This window comes from Poecilia latipinna, unplaced genomic scaffold (assembly GCF_001443285.1).
Source record: "Poecilia latipinna isolate Pla-1442-1.1 unplaced genomic scaffold, P_latipinna-1.0 Scaffold514, whole genome shotgun sequence".
NCBI lineage: Eukaryota > Metazoa > Chordata > Actinopteri > Cyprinodontiformes > Poeciliidae > Poecilia > Poecilia latipinna.
In genome coordinates, this window is record NW_015113130.1 from 208,400 (window position 1) to 219,497 (window position 11,098).

Consider the following 11,098-nt stretch of genomic DNA (forward strand, 5'->3'; position numbering starts at 1 on the left):
TGTCGGCGCCGACAGGTTGGTCATAAGAGGGTTAAGAAGTTATTATCTTCCATTTTCCTTAGTTTTCATGAATGCGTTTGTCGAACAATGTTCTCCAACAAACATCTGACGTCTTCACAGAGCAGCTGGGTTCGTGCTAAACGTAAACGCACACATTTAACCTCTTTTTACAAATAAGTTGAATTTTAATGACAGCTGGCAGAACCGGGCTACATTTAGAAGTAAAGGGGCCTGAAAGTAAAGATTTTAACAGCAAAGGATTTCTGAAAACCGTGCGTCATTTTCGTACCTCTTTGCATTTATGGATGTTTAGTTTGTGGTCGTAATGCGACGCGACGTTGAAATGTTCAAGGATATTTCTTTGCAAGTCATTTGATACCTAAAGATTTCCCACTAACCACCATCTGATGTATTTTGCCTATTATTGCCACACCACCACATATCAAATGATAAATGCTAAAGGTTTAATTCAAAAGGTGAGAGATTCTAATTCGCTGTGTGCTCTGAGTAATGAAACACTGATTGCTGAGGTCTGCACTGCCAGTGATTCGGCTCATGTGAGCCAGTACCTCCGCCTGCTGCCTGATGAGAACACATTATTTTTAGGGAATGAATCTCACAGTGATGGACCAAGGTAATTTGTCTGATATAACCTCAACTACATTTTAAAACAGCAATAAAATACTTTAAAATCATCACTATGAAATTCATACAGCCATAAATACCTCACGACCTCAGAGTTTTTTTCTTTTTTTTTTCCTCCAGCTGAATATATGCGCCACAAGAGCAGGAGTCCATTTACCTTCTCGCACAATCCGCTGTACCCAGAACTCTCACCTTCGGACTCATCGATTGCACAGCAGTTAAAATTTGGCCTGCTCTACGTTGATGCCAATACACATCTGAGTGATATAACCTTTGATTATGATCAGCAGGCCGAAGGAGCAGATCACACCTGTTTACAGGACGGGAAAAGCCGCTGTGCTCGGCGTTTTTTTTTTTTTTTTTTTTTTGAGTTCGGATACAATAGAGCACATTCAGAGAGCACAGCGGTTCTGGGATTACGAACAACTGCTGAGCTGGGATACATCTTAAGAACAAAGTTGATGATCACTGAACGAGGGGAAGAACGCAGAGTTACCTGTCTGGTTTTTCATGCTGTGCATCGCTCAGAGATGACAGCTCTACAGAAGACCTGCTCTAATGCTACTCTACATACCTACGGGGTCTGAGCTGTCAGTGATTAGCAGGTAACATCTTGACGCTTTTGTTTCATGCTACAGATGCAGCATGTGTTCAACGTAAAAAAAAAAAAAAGAAGAAAAGAAAGTTTTTTTTTTCCTTTATTACCTGTACTCTTGAACTGGGGTCTTGTTTTATCCATTTGATGACAGTCTCATAGACCAGCTCCTCTGCCTTTGTGTTCAGGCTGTCGTTGGACAGATATGCCACCAGGTCCTCCTTGGACACGCTTAAAATCTCCTCCTGACCCGCCACCTGAAAGGTAGTAAATAGTCAAAGATTTTTAATATGACTTAAAATTAAACTGGAAAGTTTCAACGTCAGGCATTGAGGGGTTGTCAAGTGTGACGTTCACACATATGCCATTATGAAAAGTGAAGTGCAAAAATTCTAGGGGGAATGCAGCTGTTTTGCTGGTTTCCACTTGTATTTTTATTTTTTTTTTGGAAAAACCTCCAAATTTTGCACCATCTTCTAAAAGTATTCAAACCCCTTGAAAATGACATTTTTAAAATGACAAACGGTACTGCATTCTCACAATTTCATGTAACGTATCAACAAGAAGTAGGACAACTATGAGCTAGAAGGAAAGAAAACATGGTTTATAGATTGTTTTATCCACAGTGATAAACTCCTGTATGCATCTGTATTCAGTCCTTTACTCCGATACCCTAATGGAAAAAAATTTAAAGCAGGGTTAGGTCACTAAAAGGAAAGTATTATGTATTTTCCACACACATCGCCATTTTAAAGCACAATCAATGTTACCCTCAATTCTTTTTGAAAATGCTTTCGTGAAATACTGAATCCTTTTGATTTTCTGATTTTATCTCATACAAAACAAGATTCTCTGGATTGTTTAACCAAAACAAAGATGCTAGAAAACGATGAGAACAACAAAACAGTATTGAAGTATTTTTATTTCACGATGAAGATGAAAATGTGTCATTAAACTCCCCCCACCCACTAAAAAAAAAAAAAAAAAGCAAAGGCAAAAACAGTGCACAAATGCAGTCAATAACTAGCGATTTCACAAACAGCAGATCTCTTTATAACCAGTGGCAGGCACATCGACCTACTGCTGTCTCTCCTGGCTGGAAGCCTCACAGCAGAGCTAATATATAATGTATAACTTTTTTCATGTTTGAAGGGAGACAGGCTGGCCGTTTTCCCCCAGCGTCCAGCTTTTATATTAGGCTAAGCTAACTGTCTCCAGGTGGGTAGCCTCATCTTTAATTGACAGACAGGGGTATTGACCCTGGTGCCTACAGTAACTCTGTGCAAAGAGACAAAAGTTATGAAGTGAGGGACCTTCTAACAGCACAAATGTGGCTTTGTCCAAGTCAGCTTTATTGACTGGAACTATTTGAAAGGAAGCTAAAACTAGTTTTTAGGTTCACCCTAAAACGGGCCACACAGTTGAGTATGAATGTAACCTTTGCTGAAGACGACGTCTATCTAAGTGTCCTTCACCAGGCAGGACATGCTGTCTGGACAAAACCTGCAAAAAGGTACACCAAAAAAAAAAAAAAAAAAAAAAACCTCTCATGTCTCAAAAACCTGTCCAGAATGGAGACAATCTTGATTCAAAGAGTCTGATTTATGTTCTCCAACTATTTCTGGCCTTTGAATGTGATACCCTGTGCCCAGGTGCATTATGGGATAGTGTAAACTAACTAATACCAATGGTGGTGTGTATTTTTCGCGAAGCCCTATGCAACTTTGAAGACATCTTCACCAAGTCATTCGCTGTGCACATGAGTTTTGCATAAAATTGTGGCAAAAAAAAAAAGATTTGATTAAATTCTCATTGTTTCCCACTAGATAAGAGCACTCTATTTATCCACGCATTTACACTTGCTACTCCAACCGCACCAAATGAAAAGACTACTTGTTAAATGCCAATTAAATACCAAAGTGAACCAATTATAGGTGTAAAAACAGCCTTCATTATCTGTACTCGGCCATATAAGACCAATTACAGTTAAACTATGAACGCCTGGCCAGTTCAAACTTTAAAAATACTTTCAGAATACATGGAGAGGTTTCACTATCTGTATGGGAGTAACAGCTAGCCAAATTGACAAAAAAACTGTTGATGGCCAGTGTGTAATTCAATCAAAAATTGATACAATTTGCATTGAATTGACCACAACTACAAGTAGCTGTGCTGCTTTGTGCTACTTCATGCTGGTCTGTCAGTTAAAATAACAAAAAATGCACTGAATGTTTCTGATTGTGTGACTAAAAGCGAAAAGTTCAGGTGCAATGAAAACTTTTGCATTACGCTGTAAGTTTGAAAAAGACTAAAGCAAAAATGTGCTAAAGAACACATTTATATCTTTATGTGGCCCCATCATCTTTTTAAAACTGCTTCTCTAAAGCCTTATAAATGGTTGGCTGTCTACATCGCCCCAACCAAAGGTTAAAATGATGTATTTTTTTATTCTTGCAAAGACAAGGTCAGAGAAGCAGCAAGCTTTCAAACCCTGGAGTCCATTTTCTGATGCCATGCTCTGATGCTCTCATTTTCTATAGTAGGTAATTTAGTGCGATTTGCTTCCAATTTAAGCTTAAAAAAAAACAAAAAAACAACAACAACTGAGAAGTCTTTGAAGTTTTCTGTTTGTTAGTGGGCATCTGTCTGTAATTTTCTCAGTAATTTATCTGAAAGCTGCTCTGTTACGAAGCAGAGCAGACCAATCTTCCCCATGCACGATTCCGGTCAAAAGTGTACATACACTCATTACTGGCATGAATAAAACAATAATCAAACTTCAACTCCTAGAGATAAAAGTGGGCCTTTAATGACAGGAGTACATGCTTTTTATTTGAAGTTGAAGGATTAAATGATCTTAAATCTAAATCATTTTTAAGAGCAGGCATTTGGAGCGTAAATTTGAACTTACTGTGGACAAAATTATGCAAAGAGGAAAAATACATAAAGTAGTAAAGTAAGAAGTTCATAGCTTCATCAAAGGGACATTCAAAACAGACAAAAACATTATTAATCTGAGAGAAACAAGTTAATTATAGTTTTGAAATACCAGAGCCATATAAAGGATCATATTTGGTACTTGACCTTACAAAAACCACCATCAATATATTTTGTGATAATTAATTAATCCATTTTCTCTATAGATGTAAAGCTGATGATGGAGAGGATCGATCTCAACTCACCTCTGGGAAGTTCTGAAGAGCAAACGCTTTGGCCATGTTATGGAGCTCAGTGCAACTCATGGCCTCGGCCATGGCCAGCACACCCAGACAGTTAGCAGCCGTCAACTGTTTCTCTGGAGTCGATAAAGAAGGTCGGGAAGACAAGGAGAAAGGGACAAATAAGGGAGAGGGCGGAGAAACAAAGAAACAAAAGACAAAGGCTGATAGATTAAGACAGAGGGAACAGAACGCACTTCAGACATCCATAAAAAGGTGTAAGAAGCCACAAAAACAGACAAAGCAGCTTCAGGTAGCACACACTCGGAGCCTACCGGGCTTTGTATCTGCCTGAGACTAAAGGGAGAACAACTGTAATAACTCAAAACAGCTTCGGGGACAAACAACTGGGGGAATCGATCGCTCACAACCCAGACGTGAGGTGGAGGATATCAGGGAGCAGGATGTGGGATTAACTGGGTCACTTCAAAGAAGTCCTGTCAGATCCCAGGATCTACCCTGCGCGTGGGCATGCATGCACACACACGCACGCATGCACATACAAAAATAGTGTGGCTACCCTGATGGCCAGGCCAGCGGGAACAAATGCTTAAGCCACGTTCTGTGATCTGGCGTACCGGTGGAGCATTTACGGCGACGTCAACAAACACTATCCCTGTTTATCACAAGAGACGTCCCTGTTGGACAGCGGGTGTACACACCGAAGCGGGCGGAGGTCGAGATCAAACAGTTTGCTGGTCGCTGAAAGAGGCCTGATTAAATAATGACCATCAAAGAAAAAGCAACACCAAGGTGTTTATCAGTAAAGATAGTCTGAGAGAGTCTTCCCTAAACAAATATCAGACAATAAAAAGGTCAGTGAAGCTTTGGTGAATCCCAAATCAACAAAAGCCAAACCAAAATGGCGAATAAAAGCAGGCCTGATGCCTGATCAGAGCTCAGTTTGGGCCTAGACAAACCAGATATGAAAATATTTCATGTCAGGTGTTCACATCTTCAAAACATTATCTTGAACTTCTAATTTCTTTGATGTGACTAGGATCCCAGCTTAATTTCTTGAGAATAAAGATGTGTGACTGACAAGAGCATTTTTAAAAAGGTTTGCATATTGCATGTGACATTTATAAATACAGTGCTTTGCTAAACTAATCATAATTTAACCTTTTAACATTTACATGCATTTAATTTTCCTGTTTTAACCATGGACTGCATTGTATTCCATAGGAGTTTTACATGATACACCAACACAAGATAGCACATCGTATTGAAGTGGAAGGAAAAATATGCTCCTTTTAAATTTAAAGTGAATTAAGAAATGAGTTAACTGAAACCATTTGTCATTTCTAGTCTGTCACATAAAAAGTTCAGTCTGTGATGTGGAAGCATAAGGGATAAAAGTTCAAGGATTTAATCTTTGTGTAGGACACTCTACAAACAGACAAGCTTTTCCAGTATGCACAACCTCACATACCGCCTGGGCCAGAACTTACATTTCCTCCTGGAGTTGATTCATATTCAGCCCCTCTAAGTCAATACTTTGTAGAATCATCCTTGGCAGCAAATTCAGTTCACATCTAAAGACAAAAACCTTTCCCCGTTTTTCTCCAAAATTGCACAGGCTCAGTGAGAGTGCATGAAGAGTGTGTATAAACATCGATTTTAATTTCTCCCAGATGACCTGAAATTTATTTGGGTTCGGACTTTGACTGAGCTACTGAACTAAGACATGCAGGACACTCACTCTGCCTCACACCAGGACACATTTTTCTACATGTTTGATGTGCAACGTGCACGGAAAACTGCCAACAAGACTTCTTAATGCTTTCTTTAAAAAATAAATAAAAGAAACTTTTTTGCTGCACTTCCACAACAGGGAAATTCAAATCAGCCACGATGAGAAATTATATTGGTGAAAGTTTCTCCCACCTGAGCTGTGCAGCTCCTCCAGAATAACAAAGGCCTATTGGCTGATTGAATTCTTTCTGTGTCTTTCAGGTTTAGGTAGATGTCCATGTCTTGGTGGAAAACTATAGATTTTCCTACTGTAGGTGGGTCTAACACATTAAAGCACAATAAAATACACAGACAGGGGATGTAACATGGCAAAGTGTGAGAAAGTTTCAGGAATATTTCTGCAAGGCTCCGTCTGTTGATGCAGCAATGCTGATCTTACATACAAAAAAAAAAAAAAAATCAAATCCTGACTTCAGCTAGAGCGGCGCACATGCAAAAACGCTCTGCCTTGCTTCCGTTTCCCTGAATCCGAGGGTGGATAAATAAAGGTCAAAGCGGTATACTGGAAATAGGTTGAGGAAATGTTTGCCATTTATCCTAGGTGTATTTGTTACAAACTTCAATAATTCTTGACGCGGTATCAATTCCTCTCTGCTCAAGGACATGCGCTTGTGCCTGTATTTCTCTCGTTCTAATGCGATGAAATGTCATGAATCTTGTCGAGGAAGAATGGATTGACGTCTCGCTGGCAATGAAGGTAACAAATGTGTTCTCTGCTGCTTTATTTTTTTCCCTTTTCCCAAATCGAGAAAAACAAATCAATATCATGTGTTTCCACTTCTCCTTTACATTTTTTTTTCTACTGCTGACCTTTATGCCAACATGCCCTTCCCTTGTGTTACAGATACCTCAAAACAATCTCTTAAATGGAATGCAAAAGTTGACATTTGCAGCTTTTTTTTTTTTTTTTGGTTGCCTGACCCACCCACATCTGCAACATGCCATTTGCCTTTCATGTGACCCCTTAGGACTCCTGAGACCACTCCCCTTGTATGCTCCACTTTCTACACCTTTTTTTTTTTGCGGGTATAAATCTGTTTAGCTATTTTTCAACTCCATCTTTCTCCAGGCTAGAAGATTTGACATTTAAGTGACAATTGTTCCCTGACCTTTTTAGAAATCTGTGCTCATGCTCGGTCCTGTCCACCGGGAGCGGATCAGAGGCACCGTGCCCAGCTGAGAGAGTTAGCAAGTCCAATTCTAACAGAGCTATGAGCTGTGGAGACATGACAAAAACGAGCATGATGTTTAACTCCAGGAGGAAATGTAAGTTCTGGCCCAGACCGTCTGTGAGGTTGTGCAGACTGGAAAAGCTGGTCTGTATATATATATAAAAGATCAACTCCTTGAACTTGTTCCTCCCCGCTTGATAACCTCAACCTTTAATGTGAAAAACTGACAAATTAGATAATTGTGAAGCAGAAAGGACGCATGGTTTGAGTTAATGTCTTAAAGACTGAAAAGTGTGGCATGCATTTCTTTTTAGCAGGGGTCAACACTTTGTCGTCCCAAGTTTTGCTAAAATTACAGCCGTTAAGTCTTTGCTGACATTGCACTAGGGCTGTAACGATTCCTCCAATGATTCAAGTACCTTGATTATTAAAATTCCTCGAGGAAAATTGATATGCCTGGAAGCTTTGTTAAATTATATTTTATTATATAGTGTGCTGTTTTCCAGCCAGGTGTTGGGCAGCATAATGTCAGATTTTCTCAAATTTTCAGAGTTTTTATTGTTTTTCGAAGGACCAATAAGATGTTTGGAGCATGACAGCCTTACTCCTCCCGAGACTGCATCGTTACCGTTTCAAAGCGAACGAAGGGAAAACGCTACTGGTATATTTATACAAGAGAGAAAGGGGAAGAGAGAGATTTCCGAATATTCGATTAATCATAACAATAATCAATAGAGTACTCAATTACTAAAATATTTTTTTACAACAGCCCTGCTACACACATCTATAGACTGAAATGGACGCCTATTGTTTATCGCTAAATATCTCGAGCTAAGTCCAGCTTGATGGACAGCTATTCTCAAGTCTAACAGAATCTTAATTGGATTTAGGTCTGGATTTTGACTGTACCATTCGACTATATAACTATGCTTTAACCTAAACCACTTCATTGTAGCTCTGACTGTATGTTTGTCCTGTTGAAAGGTTAAACTCTGCCCAATTTCAAGTCCACTGCAGCCTCTATCATGCTTCCCAGCAAGATTGCAATGCATTTAGCTCCACTCGCCTTCCCGTCAGATTTAATTAGCTTCTTTCCACATACAGAAAATTTCCCACAGCAGTATGCTGCCATTACCACACATCACCTTCTGTATAATCTGTTGATCTACAGTGACTCATCAGTTTAGATCCGATCTGGCCTGAGCTCCTTCTTCCACAGGGTATGAATCTTTTTGCAACGTGTTGTATTAATCAGAATGGTCCCAAATGACTTACCCAGGAAGGAGACGCAGACTTTGCAGAAGGTGTTGAACTGGAACTTGTTGGCGGCCTCCAGCAGCGTCTTGGCGTTGGCCGAGTTGATAACCAGCGAACCCGTGTAGACGAACTCCAGCAGCAGCTCCAGCACATCGGCGCCGATGTTGCTCATGGTGAGCTCCAGCATCTCCCCGCTCTTCGTCTCCCCTGACGACCTGATCAACCAATCACGGCGGGGAGAAAAGGCACGTTTAGGGAGGTGGTCTTAGGAAACGCAACGAGGAGCAAACCAAAAAAAACAAACAAACAAAACAAAAAAACAGACAGAAAAAAGGAAGACAGGGATACAAAGACATGTATGCAACACACAACAGACAGCTAAAACAAGAGTTGGGAGGAAAATAAGAGAGTCGTTACACAACAGTATAACACAAAGAGGAAAAGAGAAAAAAACAGAACTGTGGATGGTTTCTACTTTTCTATGGGGAGGGGGGAAGCAGATTTACAACTATAGTGCTGCATCTGAAACAAAATGTCTCCTCTGAATAAAGATTAGGCAAAAAAAAAAAAAATGGAAAAAAGTTATTGCTTTTGAAAGAAAGCATGCATTTTATGGCTGGTTGCATGTATGCGAGGAGTTTATTGCAAAGCAAGCATACATGACGGGCTTAACGGAGAAAATGAAGAGACAAACATGTGACCATGTGAGGAATATATGCCGGTCAAAGCTTATTGCGACTCGCTGTCCGTGAGCCTACTCTGCCGTGTTGGATATCAAAGCTCGTGTATCCACTCCTACTGGGGTGACGTAAGAGGTGCCGGCGAGTGCTTGGATGCACAAATTAAATAGAATACGATATCCCTCCGTAATGCGGGGGCCCAATAGGACGCTTTCAGAACTGGGCCACGTTGTGACTTTACTCGGATCAAATGGCCAAGATTAGTTCTCGTGCAGGATCCCCTTGGGGAGGTATGAGAGCATTAAATAACACCTTACCACCCATGTTTAATGTCCCATGTGAAACAATAATCCACTCAAGGGCAAAATAAATGGAATCAAAGCACCGCAGACTGCATGCCCCCTCTACCATGTCTCGCTCCCTGCGGATGCGGACATCAACAATATAAAAAGTAGCCTGCATTAAGATGGATGGAGGCAGTTTGCTCCTGCCAGTCATGCCGGCGCAATGATTATGTGTTGTCTGTCTCTCTGCGAGCGCGTGCGTTCACAGGTGTCTGTTTCCCTCTTCTTTTGTTTTTGAAGGAATAAATTAGAAAGTGGAGACAGCGTTTAGTGAGACGAAGACGGCCAAAACAAGAAAAAGTAAAAGGAAAGAAAAAAAAAAAAAAAGAACACACACGACACAGACGGAATGGTTGGAGTTGAAGGCTAGAGATGGGAAGCAGAGGAGGGCCGATGCGGTTGATGACGAGGAGGCAAAAAAGGAAACGGGAGGCAGGGCGAGACGGTCCTTCCACAGGCAGCCAGCAGCCATCCTTCTGAGGGGAAAATTTAGGTGTGTTCCATGACTGTACCCTGGTCTTTTAAATAAGAGATGTCCCCGCCCACCCCGCATAAACACGCCATCACACCTCAACAGAGCCATTGTCCCCGCTGCAATAATCATCAGTAGCCTGTGGTGTATGAACTGAGGCGTTAGTCGTCATTTATGAGGCGCACTCAGGAAGTGAGAATGGAGAAGGTCATCCAAAATAAATAATAAAAAAAAAATAAAACACGAAAGACGACCGCGTTTGTCTCTGGATGGACATTGGCTGAAAAAACCAAAGTGGTTACACAGTTTTTCCTCCTGCAAAGCAAAAAGCCACACAGCGTTATTGCCCTTTTTCCTCTCAAAGCCCTGCAGTGGGGGGGCAGGTAGCAAGACAGAAAAGAAAAGAAAAAAAAAAAGGGGAAAGGGGAGGGAGTGTGTGTCAGGGTTAAAGTGATGGAGGGAGGTGGGAAGAAGAAAAGGTAGGAGGAGGAGAGGGGAGCTAAAAATAAAAGAAGAGCATGCTCATCATCTTGGTCAATTAGTGCAATGGGAAACCGGCTCAAGTGGCAGTTTGTTTTGTCTAAGCACTTATGTTATGGAAATGACTTTTCCGGAGCTCTCCAAAAGAGGTGGATATTTATGCTGCGTTTGATTGCAGACGCGAATTTAAATATTGAAAGAGGGAGGCGGCGAGGACAGGAGAGACAGAGGGAGGATAGATAGGGCGAGCGGCGAGGAAGATTGCCACACTCAGGTAGAGAAATCAGTTTGTGAGGAACGCAGCACTTATTCAAGAAGGAAATTTTTGTAGGGAAACCTGCAAGCCTGTCAACATTACAAACACACCCACGCACTTCCTTATTCATCTCAGAGCCTAAAAAAAAAGCCAGTTTACGGGAGGTGGTGAGGGACGGGGGGGGGGGGGGGGGGAGCCATTGCTCGCTGCATACAAACATTTTT

The 11,098-nt window shown here is 41.0% G+C and overlaps 1 protein-coding gene across 3 annotated transcripts in view; it reads right to left on the reverse strand.

The window, feature by feature from the left end:
* klhl29 (kelch like family member 29) overlaps positions 1-11,098 on the reverse strand; it is a 211,406-nt gene that overhangs the window by 104,416 nt on the left and 95,892 nt on the right. For all 3 annotated transcript variants that reach the window (XM_015040527.1, XM_015040528.1, XM_015040529.1), the window contains 3 exons: positions 8,661-8,857; positions 4,423-4,535; positions 1,351-1,497 (listed from right to left, as the gene is read on the reverse strand). In XM_015040527.1, coding sequence (XP_014896013.1) covers positions 1,351-1,497; positions 4,423-4,535; positions 8,661-8,857 — 457 coding nt within the window. The remainder of the gene's footprint in view (positions 1-1,350; positions 1,498-4,422; positions 4,536-8,660; positions 8,858-11,098) is intronic.